This window comes from Hipposideros armiger, unplaced genomic scaffold (assembly GCF_001890085.2).
Source record: "Hipposideros armiger isolate ML-2016 unplaced genomic scaffold, ASM189008v1 scaffold_502, whole genome shotgun sequence".
NCBI classification, from domain to species: domain Eukaryota; kingdom Metazoa; phylum Chordata; class Mammalia; order Chiroptera; family Hipposideridae; genus Hipposideros; species Hipposideros armiger.
The window spans coordinates 485,274-501,885 of NW_017731852.1; the positions used below are offsets into that span (position 1 = coordinate 485,274).

Sequence of the window (16,612 nt, forward strand, 5' to 3'; positions counted from 1 at the left end):
CTCCACAACTAGACTGAAGAACAAAAATGACGCAACTTGTCTGTTCCCCTTCCCCCAATTCCCTAGCATTGTTCCCATCCCCCCAATTCCCCAATAAAAAATCTTAAAAAAAAAAATTCCAATGGAGTTTTCATGAGGAAACTCGACAGAATTCTACACACAGTTTATTGAAAGAAAAAAAAAAAGACAATGGAAATAGTCCAGGAGTTTTGTAAAAAGAGGAGCATCAGATATTGAAATATATTCTAAAGCTACAGTAGTTAAAGCAGAGTGGCAACAGGACAAATACAGACAGGGAATCTGGTAGACAATAACCTGCCTCTGAATGGGCTCCATTTGATCAATAAAGTCTGAGCTGCTTCAAATGCTTTCTGCCTGTCCCTCCAGCTCCCCTCCCACCAACACATTGACCTAGTCAAACAAAATCCCCCAGATATGGAACTTCCTACTTCTCTTCCTTTGCATGTGCAGTTTCTCCTATTTGGAGCACCCTTCCTTAAGTGTCACCCCTGCAGGTTGCCTCCCCACACCCTCCAGGTCAGGGATTTGCCCTTTCTTTCTTTTCCCATAGACTTCAACTCCCATCCATCACCCTCTTACCATAAACTTTACCTTGAAAATCTGTCTCTGCCTCTCAGCTTTGAGGTCCAGGATGGCAGGGATTGTGTCCCCTCAGGGACCTACACAGTAAGTGCTCAATAAATGCTAAAATAATCAGAAAAAAAAACAATCTGTACAGTCACGTTAGATCATAATATATTCCAAATGGGTTAAAATATTAAATGCAATGTCAAATAATTCTTTCAACAAACATTTTTTGAGCACCTACTGTGTGCTCAGGGCACTGTATAAAGTAATGACCAAACTCAATCAGTTCCCTGTTCTTAAGGTGCTGACACCAGAGGGAGAGACACTGCAGGGAAGACAGTTCAGGAAGGTGGGGGGCCGGCTGAGTGGCTCAGTTGGTTAAGAGCTCACTCAAGAATGTGAGCTCTGAGTAACAACGGTTGGATTCCCGGCCTGAGCTGAGCTGCCGTTGAGCTGCCAACAGGTGGCAGGATGGCTCAGCTAAAAAAAAAAAAAAAAAAAAGATTGTAGGAAGGTGGAACAGCACGTGCAAAGAGCCGGTCATGGCAAACATCCAGGGACCTGGTACCTCGCCCAGACACTGGAACATGAGCGTCCGTCCTTCCAAATTCTACCCAAAGGATCTTCCAAACATACAAATCTCCCCAGTGCTCTCCTCCTCAGAGACTTTCCATGGCTCTCTAGTGTCCCATCATGGATCAAATCCAAGCACTTGGCCGCTACTCTCGGCGCTCCGCCCCGCCCTCTTTCAGGGACTGTCACTCAAGGCCCCGCCCCCAGATACGCCCCCATTCGCAGTGCCGTCTCACCTTGCCTCACCATTGGGCGCTTTGGAGAGTGTTGGGTGTTGGTTGGCTGGAATGACCGTCAATTAGCGTTATGGCCTTAATAACCCGTCCCGAACTTCGAGGGGGCGGGCTCGGATGCGGACGCCGCAGGGGCTGCGGTTTCAGGTAAAGCGCCGGCTTGCGGGGCACCGATGCGGGTCCTAGGGGCATCAGGGGACGCTCCGGGAAGGGCAGCTGCGCTTTTGCCCCTCTGCGGGCTCAGCGCACTGCGACGGGGCGGACGCCGTGTTCTCCGGCTGGGATCCCACACACACTGAGAGCCCCAGGTGGGCAGCGAACAGAGTGGGGGGCTCTGGATTCGTGAGATCGCCCTCCTTCCGCCCTTCAGGAGCCAAATGGAGGGCTTGTTCGCCCCCTAGCTCCCCATCCGACTCCGGGATCTTTTCCCGGAGACACTCCCGGACAGTTTGGGACCTGAATCGAGCCCTTCGCAGTGGACCTGGGTGTGTGTGTAGGGGGGAGGTGTTACGGAAATGGTGTTGGGGGGAGGGACGGACGGCCCCGGGCCGGCAGACAATGGACAGCGGATGGAACCGCCCAGCGGCGTTTCCTGTAGGAAACTGCTCTGTCTCTGCGAGGCCGTTCTGGGGACGCAGTGAGAGGGTGGTGGGTGCTGACCTGAGGACCTACCCCTCCCACCATCATCAGCCTCCACCCCCATCTCAGGAGTCTGAAAGTCCAGCCCCAACGTTAGGGGGTGCCACTACGCAGTGCCTCAAACCAGAAAGACGGCCCCTTCCCTGGACCGGGAAACGGCACTGCCCACCGCGTCCCCCACCCCTCAGATTTCATGATTACAGCTCCGAGTCCCGAAATAGTTCCTGGGGCGGGAGTGGGGGCGTATGGAGTCGGCTCTGACGGCCTAATGAGGGGGCCCCAGGCAGAAGATCCTTGACAGCTCAGGCAGGGAGCGCAGGCGAGTCGGGCAGCTGCATGCTCCCATTCCCTTTTCCAGGATGTAAGCCCACTACTCCCTTCAGGGACACACGCGGGGACAGGCATGAGTGCAGGCTGGGAGGGTTGGGGAGGGGAGGGCTGTTTCTAGAAGGTCATCAGGCGGTGTGGTCAATGCAGAAACACTAGTAAATCTACCTGGATTTAAATCCTGCCTTTGCCTATATGTGACTTGGGAGGTTGTCTCAGTTTCTCCATCTGTACAATGGGGGAAAGGAGAATGATAGTAAGAAAACCTACTTCAGAGGGTTTAGTTAGGATTTTTTTTTAAGTTAATACCCATAAATTGCTTAGAATAGAAGCTGGTCTATAGAAAATGGAAAAAAAATGTTGTTTTTATTATTATTTGCCATTCTTGGAATATCCACCCATTTCTCAGCCCAGCCTCTGGGGCTGGCTGCTGTAGCTGGTTTGGGTTTTAGGGATGGCTCACAGCTGTTCTTTGAGTTCCCAGTGTTTCAGATTTAGATGTTACCAGGTCACCTGGGGCTGGGGGCTGACGCGCTGGCGCTGAGTCACACAGCCAGCTGTGTGTGAGGCAGGCCCAGACCCCTAAGTCCCCACCCAAGCTTTTTCTGAAAAACAAGTCCTGAGCGGCACTGGCTGTCCTCTGTAATGACCAGCTGCCCTCTGACCCAGCAGTCTCTCAGCAGCCGGTGTTGGGGGACAGGAAACAGCTGCTTCAGGACTGGAAGGCGCCCTGCCTGGCCTTGGGATGGGGTGGGGGAGGTCAAGGACCCAGGTTGGGAGGGTCTCACCAGCAGTGGAGCAGGATGAATCAGGAGGACGGGTGGGTGCTCAATGGCTGGTTGGTATCAGGCATGCAGGTGGTCATCAGGAGTGCGAGAGGCCGAAAGAGGTGACCAGGAAGGTTGACAGCTGATTAGCACAGATCAACAGTGGGTCAGGAAGAGTACAGATTGGGTCTGGCATGCACCTGCCAGTGAAGGGCTGGACAGGCAAGGGGTCCCCAGAAGATGAGCAGAGCCCAATCTGAAGGTGTTTCCCACAGGCAATCTGCTTAATTGCTTTGTGCCTTAGTTTCCCCATTTGGAAAATGTGAATAATATATACCTTGCATGATTATATGAGGTTACATTTAATCGGGCAGGACATACAGTAGGAACTAGATACAAGCAGTTTGCCCTTCCTTAAAGCTTTTTCACGTGGGCTCTTCAAAGCCCCATTTTTCTTACCCTGTGCTTGCTGAATCAAAGTTCTGGACTCAATATTTGTCCTTGTTAAATATCACATTATTAGATGTGGCCTAATTTTCCTCAGTTTCTTAGCGCCTTCGTCGTGTCACCTGAAGAGTTACTCTCCCTCCCGCCCCAGTCATAGTCGCAGCTCTGACAACCTGGGTGTTTGTGGTTCCATTTCAAGCTCTTCCAAGCCAAGGGCAGAGCCCCTGTGGCATTCCAGTAGAGACATTCCAGGGGGGACAGGTACCCATTGATTTGCACCCTTGGTGGCTCTGGCCCACAACTCCATCTTTCCTACAAGAGTCTCACAAGTGACCTTGGTAAAATATCATATGCACAAGTATATCTTGTTTGCATTTGTCTAAGGAAAAAAAAATCAAGTGATCCTATATATTTTGTTGTTGTTTTTTAATCTGCAGAATCTGACAAGATGAGTTCCTAATGAGCCCATGAAGGGCTTCCAACTCTTGCCTTCCTCTTCTGAAGATTCGCATTCCACCCCTTTGAGCGCTGATTTCTGATTTTCCCCAGGGACTGACAGAAAACTCAGCAGGTCTGGAATGATACCCACCCTCACCCTGGTCCCCAGCTACTCTTGTTCTCTTGATCACTTTCCTCTCCTCTTTTGATGCCCTTCCTGCCTCCTCTTGCCCAGCAGGCTGGGGTTTGGCACCTGGGAGTCCCCACGTTCATTCATTTGAAAGTTTCAAGGTCTCTTGAGGGAGGAGGAAAGAGAGCATGGTGTGTGGGGGTAGGTGGTTGGAGAGGAGCTCTTGAGTCTGTTTACTCACTCAGAATCCAGGCTGACCCCAAAGGCACAGCCAGAGGGACAGGGCCTGCCTGACTCTACCCTCACCTCCTTTGGGGGCCTTTTTCAGGGTGTGTCTGGTGGCTACTCCAGGAAACATGGCCAAGTTTGCCCTGAATCAGAACCTGCCTGGTAAGTGTCCAAAACGGGATATGTGTGTGCACAGACCCAGACTTGGTGCCAATGTGAGGACACAGCCCTGCCGTTCCCTCCTTTGCATAGTGGCCAGAGGGCCCTTTCTAAAGGTCCATAGGATAATGTCTTGGCACGGCTTAAAACCCTTCTGTACCATCCTATGACGTGGAATATAATCCAACTCCTTATGGTGGCCCCAGAGGCCCCCCACTGTCTGGCCCCAGCCCACCTCTCCTACTCCTCTCTCCTCTCCCTTCCATCACTCTGCTTGGTACACCCTCACCTCCACCACCATTACTCCAGCCCACCCTGCTCACTCCACCCCAGGGCATTTGCATCAGCTGTTTTCTTTTAGGAACCTTCTTCCCCCAGCTGATTCCTCCTCATCATCATTCAGGGCTCAACTTATAAGTCCCCCCTGCAGGCGCTGACAACCAAAGCCAAAAAAGTCACGCCTCCTCCAGTTACTCTCTATTTCACCTTATGATTGCCCAAAGCACCATCTGTAATCGTGTTTATTTATCTGTCTCCTACAAGGGGGCAGGGATGTTTATCTTGTTTGCTGCAGTGTCCCCAGAGCCTAGAAAAGTGATTGGCACATAGTAGGTACTCAATAAACGCGTTTGCGTGACTATTTGGATGCATATAGGCATTTGAGCCTCGGTTATGCCGACGCGCAGTGGCAAGTGTGCCGGGTTTGGTGCAGGTGGAGCCCGGCAGGAGTGGCGTGGTGGGGTGGGGGACGCGCTCCGCTTGTCCACTTGTTCCCGGGTCCCCCTGGTTTGAACCTCTCGTGGTCTTGTCATGCCCACAGACCTGGGCGACCCTCGCCTGTGCCCCGGCCCGATCGGGGGCTCCCACAGCCCAATCTCGCCATACACGGTGGAGACGCCCTATGGCTTCCACTTGGATCTGGACTTCCTCAAGTACGTGGAGGAGCTGGAGCGCGGCCCAGTCGCCCGCCGCACTTCTGGTCCCCAGCCGGCGCGTCGCCCCCGCGCGCCCCGGGCCAGCCTCGCGGGCGCGCGCAGCCCAGGGGCCTGGACATCCAGTGAGTCCCTGGCTAGTGATGACGGAGGAGCATCGGGCGCACTCTCCCCGGGCGCGCCCTCGGGGTTCCTGATGCTGTCGCCGCTGTCGCCACGAACGCCGGTGCGCAACTCGCGCGTCGAGGACACACTCCTGGAGACCAGCCGGCGGCTGGAGCTGGCGCAGGCACACGAGCGCGCGCGCAGCCCTCGTGGGTCCGGCCGCAGCAGCCCAGCCCCAGGCTCCGCCCTCCACCCCGCCCCTGCCTCTCCCGGGCCGGTGCAACTGCAGCTGGTGCGCGAGCAAATGGCTGCGGCGCTGCGGCGCCTGCGCGAGCTCGAGGACCAGGCGCGCGCGCTGCCAGAGCTGCAAGAGCAGGTGCGCGCGCTGCGCGCCGAGAAGGCGCGGCTGTTGGCTGGGCGCCGGCAGCCGGAACCAGACCGGGAGACTGAGGCGCGCCCGGACAAGCTCGCTCAGCTGCGGCGGCTCACTGAACGCCTGGCCACCTCCGAGCGCGGCGTTCGCACCAGGGCCAGCCCCCGGGTCGATGGCCCGGACGAGGAGGCTCCGAGGCGCAGCGAGGGCGCATTCCAGGTCGACGGGGCGGCGGGGACTTCCGACGGGTCACCCCAGACGCGGGATGCAGAAACCCAGGCGGTGCGGGGGACCCAAGAGGCGGGAGCCCAGGCAGTGCCGGAGATCCGGGAGGCTAGCGTGGAGGCGGCCCCCGAGACCCTTGAGGCGGACGCGTGGGTGACCGAGGCGCTGCTGGGGCTGCCCGCGGCCGCCGAGCGCGAGCTGGAGCTGCTGCGCACCAGCCTGGAGCACCAGCGCGGGGTGAGCGAGCTCCTGCGGGGTCGGCTGCGTGAGCTGGAGGAGGCCCGCGAGGCTGCAGAGGAGGAGGAGGCAGCGGCCCTGCTTCCACGGTGCGAGGCTGCCACCCAGACCCCGTGGGGTTGTACCGAGAAGGCCACGCAGACCGAGTCCCTCGCGGAGGTCCTTTCCCTGACGCAGAACCCACCTGGACTCGCGGATGGGGACAGGGCCGTGGCGCCTGCGGGTGAGTCAGACCCCTCACGGAGACCTGGCTTGGCTGCCCGCCGAACTCGAATTCACTGCCTTCATCTGATCCCCGACAGGCATCCTCAAATCCATCATGAAGAGGAGAGACGGTACACCTGGCGCCCAACCCAGCCCCGGACCCAAGAGCCTGCAGTTTGTTGGCGTCCTCAACGGAGAGTGAGCACTTTCCCCCTCCCCATGGCATCTGCGGGAACATGGACTGGGTTTGAATCCCAGCTCTGCCCCTCGCTCGCAGAGTGGTCTTGGCAAGCCTCAGTTTCCTCATTTGGGAATGGGGACAGCCACTCCCCTCTCGCAACACTCCAAAACGAGCCCACAGGGGAGGCTCAGCAGACGCCTCCTACCCTGCCCCCAGGTATGAGAGCTCATCCAGCGAGGATGAAAGCGACGGCGACAGCGAGGACGGCGCTGCTGAGCCCCCGAGGAACAGCTCCTCGGGCTCTGGGGACGAGAGCGGCGGGGGATCCGACTCCAGCACTCCCGGCCCTCCCAGCGGCGAGGATGCCCAGGACCCGGAGCCAGAACCTCAGCCGGGTGCGCAAGGGAGGTGAGCGGTGCCAGAGACACAGAGTGGGGACGGTTCTCTTTCCAGCCCCGCATCCCCACCCTAACCCCTCGTGAGCCTCTCTCGGCCTCTTTGGTAGGTGTGAACTTAGCCCGCGATTGAGGGAGGCCTGCGCAGCGCTGCACCGGCAGCTGATCCGGTCCCGTGGAGTCGCCTGCGACGGCGTGAGTGTGGGGACAGCTCTTCACAGATGGAACCGTGGGCTCGCCAGGGACCTCCCCTGATGTCCTAAGGGAGCATGTCGGGTTTCCTAGAGTTGGGGAAGGGTTCTGTCTTCCGCTCCCTTGCTCCAGGGACCTCCACCAATCCCAGGCTCTCCAAAGGGATCATCGCCCCAGGACAGTGCTGATTTTCCCTGGTTCCCCCAAAGGGCCCCACCTCAAGCACAGACCCAAGCCCCAGGCTCTCCTTGCCTTCAATTCCTGTTCTCTCACATGCTCTTCCCCAGACGGGGAAGACCCTTGCCCTCGCGAACCTGGGACCCACACTGACTGTACTCGCTCCTCCAAAGGGGTGCGGCCCCATGGGTCCCACAACCCCCCCCCCGCTAAGCAGTGATCATCCTCCCCTGCCTGGATTCCCAGGCCCCCCTCACACTCTCCCTGCCACCTTGCCCGGACCTTCGCCGATGCCTTTCCCCGTCCTCGCAGGGCGCGGCGCGCCTTGTGGCCCAGGAGTGGTTTCGAGTGTCGAGCCAGCGGCGCTCTCAGGCAGAGCCTGTAGCTGGGGTTCTGGGTGCGATTGTGCGCCTGGGACCCGAGCTGCTGGACTACGTGGTGAACCTGGCAGATGGCAACGGGAACACAGCCCTGCACTACAGCGTGTCCCATGGGAACCTGGCCATCTCCAGCTTGCTGCTGGATACCGGTCAGCATAGAGGAGGGGTGGGCAGGGCACCAGGCAAGGGGTGGGGGAGAGGGGGCATGGAAGGGAGAGCCTGAGCAGGTCCCCGGCTGGGAGAACCTGGAGTAGGAGGCAGAGAAAGGCTGGCCAGGCAGATGGCACCACCCGCCCTTCCTTGGGGGTTGGTTTACAGGATCCATCGTAGATGCATTGATCTCTCAGAGCTCTAAACTCTGCTCTTACCTGCCTCTCACTTTGTGGGGGGCGGGAGCAATTCTGGGCTTTGACGATCTAAATTTAGGGGAATTACTTAATCTCACCAACCTTAGCTTCCTCATCTGCGAAATGGGGATGCATCACTTCCCTACCTGGGCAGCTGTGGTAGCACACGCTGAACAGTGTGAGGCATGTGGGAGGTGGTCAGTCAGTGGTCACCAGGCCTTCTATCCCTGAATCTCCAGTCCTGGCGCTCACCTCTTGGCCCCAAAGTCCAGCCACCTGCCTCTCTAGTCTTGAGTACCCACTGGTCAGGGCTGTGACTACCCTCCTGGGCTGGGGGCATTGTGCTGTACCCCACTCCTAGGTCCTGCACTGGCTCCATTTCACACGTTTCTTCACCTGCCTCTTACTAGCTCATCTCCTGCCTTTGGAGCAGATACACAGCCCCAGGTGTTGATGAGCCCAGACATGTACTGAGAGCCTACTAGGTGCCATTGCAGTGCTGGGGTGGAGGTAGGCCACCCACATACAGCTGTTTTCCCCATGGGACTCAGCATAGAGGGCAGTGGACAGTAGACAAACTGACTGCCCACCAAGAGCCCTTCTGGGTGTCCTCCTTCAGGCTCAGTAACCTTTGGGGCTTCCCCTTTGAAGGCCTCTCAAATCTCACTGAAGTTGAGTTGGGTCCCCTATACACTCCCTCACCCCCAAACACACAGATCATTCCCATCCCTGCAAGACTTGGTGACTCAAGGCGGGTCAGGGAGCTCGGGCTTGGGAGGAGGGGACGATACATGAATTTGAAAGATATTTCCTGGGAATCTCCTGCCTTACAGGGAACTGGGGCTGTGGCAGGTGACAGGGCAGAAACGGCCATCACAAGAGCCCCAAGGCTCCTTGGACCTCTTTATTTTTTATTCCCAGTATTTGAACCCCCTTCAGCTCCAACTCCCCAGATGTTGCACTGGGCCTTCTGGTTCTCACATCAGTCACCACCAGTATTCCCTTTGCCCTTACCTGCTTGCTGCCATGTCAACCTGGCCTCACCCAGAATCCTGAGCCCCTCAACGCACCCCTCATGTAGGGGCTGTTTCATCTCATCCCTCCAACCTCCTGACTTCAATTCCTTGACCTCCTCCTCTCCCTTCACCTTGTTCTCTACCCTACATCAGCCTTACACTTGGAAGGTCACCCAAAATCCCTGATATCACCAATTACGCCCCCTCCATAACTTCAATCCCCAGGACCTTCTCAACTCACCTCCTGATGTCTCGAATTGCTGTCTCCTGTTCTCCAACAATCCTTGGACCTTATGGGACCATTATCCATTGCCCCACCCCATCTCCTTGGACCTGTCATGGGATTAGGGCCTCATCTTAACTTGATTACATCTGCAAAACCCCTATTTCCAAATAAGGTCCCATTCACAGTATTGGGGGTTAGGACTTGAACATCTTTTTCAAGGACACAATTCAATCTGTAACAGGCTTGGGGAGGATGAGAATTCCAGAGAAAGGAAAAGAAGTTAGATAGCAGGGAGCCTGAGAGACCATCATGGACAGTGGCCTGTATTCCAGGAGCAATAGGAAATAGGTTTTAAATAGGAGACTAGGCCACATTTTTTTATCTGCTTCTGGCTGCTGCATGCAAACGAGATTCAGACCAAGGTGGACCACTGACACAGTTCTCTGGAGTAATGATGGCAGCTTGGTGGGTAGTAGCCACCAAAATAAACATCCCTTATTGAGCATCTATTATGTGCCAGGTATTGTTCTAGTTACTGGGGGATACAGCAGCAAACAAAACCAAGTCCCAAAAGCAGTTTGAAGTAAGTGGGGGAAGGCTTCACTGAGATTTGAGCAGAACCCTGAAGTTGAGGGAGGAGCCACATGGCTCTCGGGGGCGGGGGGGGGGAGAGCATTATAGGCAAAGGGGACAGTCAAGTCCTGCGTGACCCATAGTGACCGCCCCCGTTATGCAGATGAAGCAAACACTGGGAGATGTGAGTAGACCAGGCTGGGCTGGGAGTGTTGGCTCTTCTCAGTTGACTGACTCCCTCTTCCAGGGGTCTGCAAGGTTGACCGACAGAATCGAGCAGGATACTCTGCCCTCATGTTGGCTGCGCTCACCTCTGTGGGGCAAGAGGAGGACATGGCTGTGGTCCACAGGCTCTTCCGCATTGGTGATGTCAATGCCAAGGCCAGCCAGGTGCGTGGATACCCTCCCTGGCTCCAAGTCCAGGGTCACTTCCACTTCAGGAGTTAATTGTATCCTTCCCCACTCCCCAGACGGGGCAGACAGCTCTCATGCTGGCCATCAGCCATGGCCGGCAGGACATGGTGGCGGCCCTGCTGGTATGTGGGGCAGACGTCAATGTGCAAGATGCGGATGGGGCCACAGCGCTGATGTGTGCCAGTGAGTACGGGCACCTGGACACTGTCCGGTTGCTGCTGGCCCAGCCAGGCTGCGATCCCACCCTCCTGGATAATGTGAGCCAATGGGGCTGGTGGGGGGAGGGTGGCAGGGTATCCATGCCCTGGTTCAGGGACCTGACTCTCCCTTTTATCCTTCAGGAGGGCACTAGTGCCCTGGCCATGGCCTTGGAGACTGGGCAGGATGAGGTGGCAGCTCTGCTGCATGCCCACCTGAGCTCAGGCCAGCCTGGTCCCCTGGTGAGTGCAGCCCCAGCCCCAGGCAACAAAGCTTTCCAGCAGCACATGGGGGAGGCTACCAAGTGTGCCCTAGGAAGGCCTCCTTCCTGTCCCCAGGGGAGCAGCGGGGATGGGGAACCGGGGTCTGAATCCCCTATGTGGCTGACACTCCTCCACTTTATAGGTCATGGGCCTGAGACCAGCAGAGGGAAAGTGACCTATGAGCAGAGGAGAGCTGTTAGACCTTTGTCAGTGAACTGTGACTGCCCCTTGGAAGGCTCATAGGAAAGGAATTAGGAACCCTTTGGAGTTAGGCCTGATGGGGGAAAAGGATGCAGGCTCCCTGCAAGTCACAGAGCTTCAGAACTGGAGACTGGATGAATATGCCAGTAGCAGGCAGGGAGGGGAATACTCAGTATGTCCCCAAGGGGGAGAGCTTATGCTCAAAAGGCAAATGCCAGGCTATTCTCAGCACTTGAATAATTAAACTCCATCAACATGCCCATCCTGCTCTCTCCTGTAGAGATGTGGGAAAACAGGGATAGCGGTCACGTGCCTCCTCCAGGTTAGATGGGGCAACGGTGGGATCCAAACCCAGGCAACATGGCTCCACTGTAAAGGGTGGGGTTCCTCCTTAGACATAACCACCATGGATAGGAACAAGACCTCTACTAGGTTAAGCATCCCTGAGTCCGAGGGGGCTAAAACCCAGAGTCCTGCCAAGAAGAGACTGTGACAAAAAAACGCTCCCCTCCCCACACACCTCTCTCTCTCTCTCTCTCTCACCAGTCAGCCCCTGATTCCCCCACGGCCATGCCTGGTGAAAGCAGCAGCGACAATGGAGAGGACCCCCAGTCTCAGTGAGCAGCCTGATGGGGGTGAAGAGATTCCCGCAAACCCGATTTCAGCCTCTGGGGTACAGCAGGGGCCAGGGTTCACGGGCCAGATGCTAGCCCTGGCCCAACCTCCTTCCCTAATAAAACATTCCTAGCTAAACTTGTGTCTTGTTTCAGGGGCACATAGACACATGGTTCCCACTCCTCAAAAAGAAAAGGCCTTGCTGAGGAAGCACCCAGGTTTCCAGAATGCAAAGGGTCAGTGACCCCACTTCCAGTGGGAGTTCCACTGGAAGGTTTTATAAACTTAGTGACAACCCAGAAAAAACCTGAGTTTACATACAATACAAACACTTTATTAACAGTCGAAGATCATCCCTGTAGGCCAAATGGTGGACCCAAACATCCAGGACCCTGTAAACAGACCCAAGCATGAGATGCTGACAGGCCTCCCCAGCAACTGGCAACCCCCCCCTCCCCACCCCGACTTGCCAATTTCAGCAGACCCTTTCTACATCACCACCCCTGCCATGAGCCCCTCACCTTGGGCTTGGCAAAGCCTCCCTACCACCAGCTGAGAGTCTAGCGGGCCGGCTTTCAGTTCCCCAACTCAAGTACTGCACTCACCAGACTTAAATTCAGCGCAGCCTCCGAGCCTCTCGCTCTGATTCCAATAGGGTGAGCACATCGCCCTCGCGCACCGGGCCCTTTACATTGCGGATGATGGAGCGGCTCGTATCGTCCATGAATTCCACGCGCACCTACGGGACCCAAAGGGGGCGGGAATGACGGAAAGGAGTCTGGGACCGCTACAGATAAGGACCGTGAGGTGGGCAGCAGATCTGGAGTTAGACGTGCCGGGGCCGGCCCAGAGATACTTAAAAAGGGAACTGAGGCTGGCTGGCAGGTAGGGCTGGGAAGGGAGAAAAGCCCAAATGGGCGGAGATATGGCGAACAAAGCTTTTGGGTCCCAGAAGCGGCCACCAGAGGGGACAACTGCAGCTCTGGGCACCGGAGCATACTCAGCAGGGTGTGGAGCTACACAGTGGTCGTTGGGGCCGGCTGAGCCAAGGGAAAGAGGTTCGTCGGAGCTCAGACCCGGCTGGCAGGGCCTTGGTAAGGGTTCGGACCCTCCAGGAGCCCTGGGATAAAACGGACGTCGGTTCTCGGAATCCAACTGGCAGGGCCTGGGGCATGGAAGGGGCAAGGCATGGTTCAGACCTGGGGACGCCCCCATCCGCTCACCTGCGTGCACTGTCCCTGGGAGCCGGTCCTGCCCAGCACCTTGGTGACCTAGCGAAAAGAAGTTGGGGTCAGACCTGGCCCGCCCGGCCCCCCTTTCCTTCCTCCCTCACTCCGGCCCCCAAACCGGGCCCCCCTCTCACCCTAGCTAGTTTGATAGGTTGCACACGGCTGGTATCCATAATGGCGGCACGGCGGCAGTCGGGCTGAGAGGAGTCACGTGCTTCAGGGAGAGTCTTTATGCGACTCCTTAGCCCCGCCTCCACCCACTCTCGCGAGACCAAACGTGCACTTCCTAGCATCCCCCGCGGTAGCGACGTCGCCGGCGTCCTTCAAGAGCGGACGGAAGATGGCATCTGCTACCCGCTTCATCCAGAGGCTACGGAACTGGGCCTCCGGGGTGCGCGGGGCGGGAAGGGCCTCACTGAGGGGGCTGTGGGCTCCGTGCGCCTGGGGCCCGCGTCTCCATTTCCTCCTGCACCCTGGGCTTGAAAGCCTTAGTGCCGAGATCCCCCTGGACAGAGAACCCTCGCTCAGCCAGGACCTCCAACTCTTGACCCCCTCAGCCCGGGACACACCCCCAGCCCTTGGCCGGAGATCTACTCATCCCTGGCATCTCCTTAGTCCCGAACCTTGTTAGCCTTGGATCTAGTGGCCCCAGCCCCTGACTTCCCTCTTCATAAGGCCTACTTCCCAGTCCCCAACTGCCCATCTCCCGTCTTCTCGTCATTTGTCCGTCCCGGGCTGCCCCTCTCCTCTCCTGGCCCTTCCCGCTCCTGGGGTGCCCTGCTGGCTGACCTTCCTCTCCTCTTCCCACAGCAAGACTTGCAGGTGAAGCTGCAGCTGCGATACCAGGAGATCGCCAAGCGGTGAGCAGGCCCCGCTCGCCGCCCAAACACTCGCCCTGTTCTGTCCTTCCTCCACCAAAATACAAAGCTCGTGTTCCTTTAGAGCCCTGGAGCCCTGGACCAAAATCCTGCCTCCAGCCCCCTTGCTGGACTCTGTTGGGAGACTGCTGCTTGTGGAAACAGTCAGATGGGTCGTGAATTCTGAGTGGGAATCCAAATTGTGATTTGCAGTCCTCAGTGTGGCCGTGCCATTTAGTGTTATCATCCCCAAGCTACAGATGAAAAAATTTGAGGCGTGGAGAGACTAAATCATTTGCTTAAAGCCACTCAGAAGCTAGAAAGTGACAGCTGGGACTTGTACCCAGAAGTGTCTTGATTTCAAACTCAGTTATGTTCAAAAAATTACTTGCTATTTACGGGCCCCTGCCATGTTCTCAGCCTTGGGGATACCGGTGCGAACAAGAAAAATTCTTGCCCTCATTCCTTCATATCCTAGAGAGAGAGAAACATAGTAGGGAAATAAACACAGCAGGTAAAAAAACTTTGTTCTGGAATGCTCTGCAGACAAAATGAATTAACTGGAGGGTGGCTACCTCTGGTCAGGTGGTCAGGAAAAGCCTCTTTTCAGGGATTGACATTTGAGTCACCTGAATGATGAGAAGTTGTAGCCAAAGGATAATTATTGAAGAAAACATCCTGGGCAAAGGGAGCAGTAAGCACCAAGGCTGTGAGGGCCAACAGAGCCACAAGTAGGAAGGAGGCAGGTGTGGTTGAAACACATGGAGGAAAGGGGGTAGCAGTTACATGAAGTCTGTCAAGCAAAGGTAAGGCAGCTATGGAGGCTTAGCAGGAAAGGAAGAGAAAGAGCATTAAAATAACCAAATTTATGTGAATGCCTACATGGTGTAACTAATTCCTGTTACCAAAAGTTTTAAATTGCTTTTCCATTCAAGGTAGTTAGGCCAGGTGAAGAAATGGTTTTGTAAAATTTTCAGCTTTAGGATAATGGCGCCCACTAGTGATTCATTTGGGTCATTAGGCATTGGTTCTTTGTACCTTTTCTGGGCTAGGTTGCAGAAAGCTATAGCCATGCCTACAGAGGTTAACTCTGCACTCCAGGGGTTAAACAAATTCTAACTTCCACACAGGATATTACTTTGAATGTTAAATTTTTCATTTTTATTTTTATATTTCTCTTTTAAAAAATAATGGCCACTTGTTTTAAGAAAAACTTAAATTCTGACAAAATGATTATCAGCCAGAAGTTTATTTAAAAACATGGTTGAATGAAAACCTGATCTTTTTATTATTTTTCTGCCCTCCATCTCTGCTGTTTTCCAGGGAAACTGTTTTGAGGTTAGGGTTTCCTTTTCAAGCTTCCAGCATCTTTGTAAATTCACCCCAAGGTTTAGCCCAAGTCACAACAGAGCTCTGTTCACCTCTGATTGCATCCATTATGAGGGGGCAGGAAGTGCAGAGGCCTGGGAGACATGGGGCACATGGTGCTCTTTGAGTAATAATCCTTGATCCCAGCAGGGTTCTCCAGAGACTTCCTGAGATAACAGGAAACCCAGGAGTCCTGTAGTCTGGTCTTTGGGGAGGAAGCCCCTCAGACTGAGCTATGTTTGGAGCTTGCTGCCCAAGCATTTACAGACTCTTAGCTACTGGATAGGTGGTGAGCAGAGAGGCCTGAAGAGGCCCCTTGGCCTCTTCATTTCCTGAGCATCTGCAGGTGGAAGTGAGGCCATGGTGGGGTGGAAACAGGCCCAGGTGTCCAGTCTGGGCCTGCCCCTTCCTTGGGAGGTTTCACAAAAGGTTGTCTGTCCGTACATGCCGCATTTGGGGCAAGTGGGGGTCCTGTATTGGGACAGACCCAGACCTCACCTTTCAGGGCCTTGACATCTGAAGCGTGGGCTGCCACATGCTTCTAGGCCCTGGACTCTCTCCAGGCATGTCCTTCCATAATTGTACCAAGGGAAGGGATACTCCTAGCCTGCAGCTTGTCCCAGTGACTGAGGTGACAAGCCCTGCCCAGCCAGGCAGCAAGAGCATTTATGGCTTTGCTTCAGTGCTGATGTCCTCTTTCTTCAGAACTCAGCCTCCTCCCAGGCTCCCTGTGGGCCCCAGCCACAAGCTCTCCAGCAATTACTATTGCACTCGTGACGGCCGCCGGGAAGCCATGCCGCCCTCAGTCATTATGTCTTCACAGAAGGCGCTGGTGTCCGGCAAGCCAGCAGAGAGGTGAGGACGCCACACACCCCTCCTGCAGCCAGCTCTTTTGCTTATGTTTTTCAAGGTCCCATTTATCAAGCATCTTCATCTGCAAACTCACTTAATCCCCACCCAGCCTAGTGTAGGAGTTAGAGCCTAAGCCAGGGGTGTGTTTCCTGCAAAGCAGATGGAGCTCCAGGGTCCTTTGAAGGGCCCTAGGAGAAGCCCAGGCATTGTTGTTTTGTAATTTTGTATTCCTCTTTTTTTAGATTGAGGTATAATTGACATGAAACATTATATTAATTTGAGGTGGACAACATAATATTTCAGTATCTGCATATGTTGCAAAATGATCACCACAGTAAGTCTAGTGAACATTCGTCACCTCACAGTTAAAATTTTTTGTTTGATGAGAACTTTTGTTAACATCTTTTGTTACTCTCTTAACAACTTTCAAGTATACAATACAGTATTATCAACTAGAGTCACTATGTTGCAGTCACAAGGCCCGTGTGCTCAGTGCATCAAATATTTAATATTCAATAGATCA

General features: G+C 55.2%; 3 protein-coding genes across 4 annotated transcripts; 2 read left to right on the plus strand and 1 right to left on the minus strand.

Moving 5' to 3' along the window:
- Window positions 1-1,435: 1,435 nt before the first annotated feature.
- Window positions 1,436-11,921, plus strand: KANK3 (KN motif and ankyrin repeat domains 3). 2 transcript variants are annotated; one of them, XM_019667678.1, is made up of 12 exons: window positions 1,436-1,541; window positions 4,012-4,145; window positions 4,471-4,532; window positions 5,350-6,624; window positions 6,704-6,803; window positions 7,003-7,194; window positions 7,292-7,376; window positions 7,863-8,079; window positions 10,340-10,482; window positions 10,563-10,763; window positions 10,848-10,946; window positions 11,715-11,921. In XM_019667678.1, the coding sequence occupies exons 3-12, from the start codon at window positions 4,499-4,501 to the stop codon at window positions 11,787-11,789; spliced, it is 2,421 nt and encodes an 806-aa protein (XP_019523223.1). In that variant the 5' UTR covers window positions 1,436-1,541; window positions 4,012-4,145; window positions 4,471-4,498; the 3' UTR covers window positions 11,790-11,921. The 2 variants fall into 2 exon arrangements, with proteins under 2 accessions (XP_019523223.1, XP_019523224.1); XM_019667679.1 differs by lacking the exon at window positions 1,436-1,541 and adding an exon at window positions 1,565-1,702.
- A 174-nt stretch (window positions 11,922-12,095) lies between these two features.
- On the minus strand, window positions 12,096-13,256 carry RPS28 (ribosomal protein S28). The gene is made up of 4 exons (XM_019667681.1): window positions 13,147-13,256; window positions 13,007-13,054; window positions 12,389-12,522; window positions 12,096-12,175 (listed from the first exon to the last, which is right to left on the minus strand). The coding sequence occupies exons 1-3, from the start codon at window positions 13,183-13,185 to the stop codon at window positions 12,400-12,402; spliced, it is 210 nt and encodes a 69-aa protein (XP_019523226.1). The 5' UTR covers window positions 13,186-13,256; the 3' UTR covers window positions 12,096-12,175; window positions 12,389-12,399.
- Window positions 13,257-13,294: 38 nt separating this feature from the next.
- NDUFA7 (NADH:ubiquinone oxidoreductase subunit A7) lies at window positions 13,295-16,116 on the plus strand. Its single transcript, XM_019667680.1, has 3 exons — window positions 13,295-13,403; window positions 13,823-13,872; window positions 15,943-16,116. Exons 1-3 carry the CDS (start codon window positions 13,353-13,355, stop codon window positions 16,094-16,096), a joined length of 255 nt encoding a protein of 84 aa, XP_019523225.1. The 5' UTR covers window positions 13,295-13,352; the 3' UTR covers window positions 16,097-16,116.
- The last annotated feature ends 496 nt before the right edge of the window (window positions 16,117-16,612 follow it).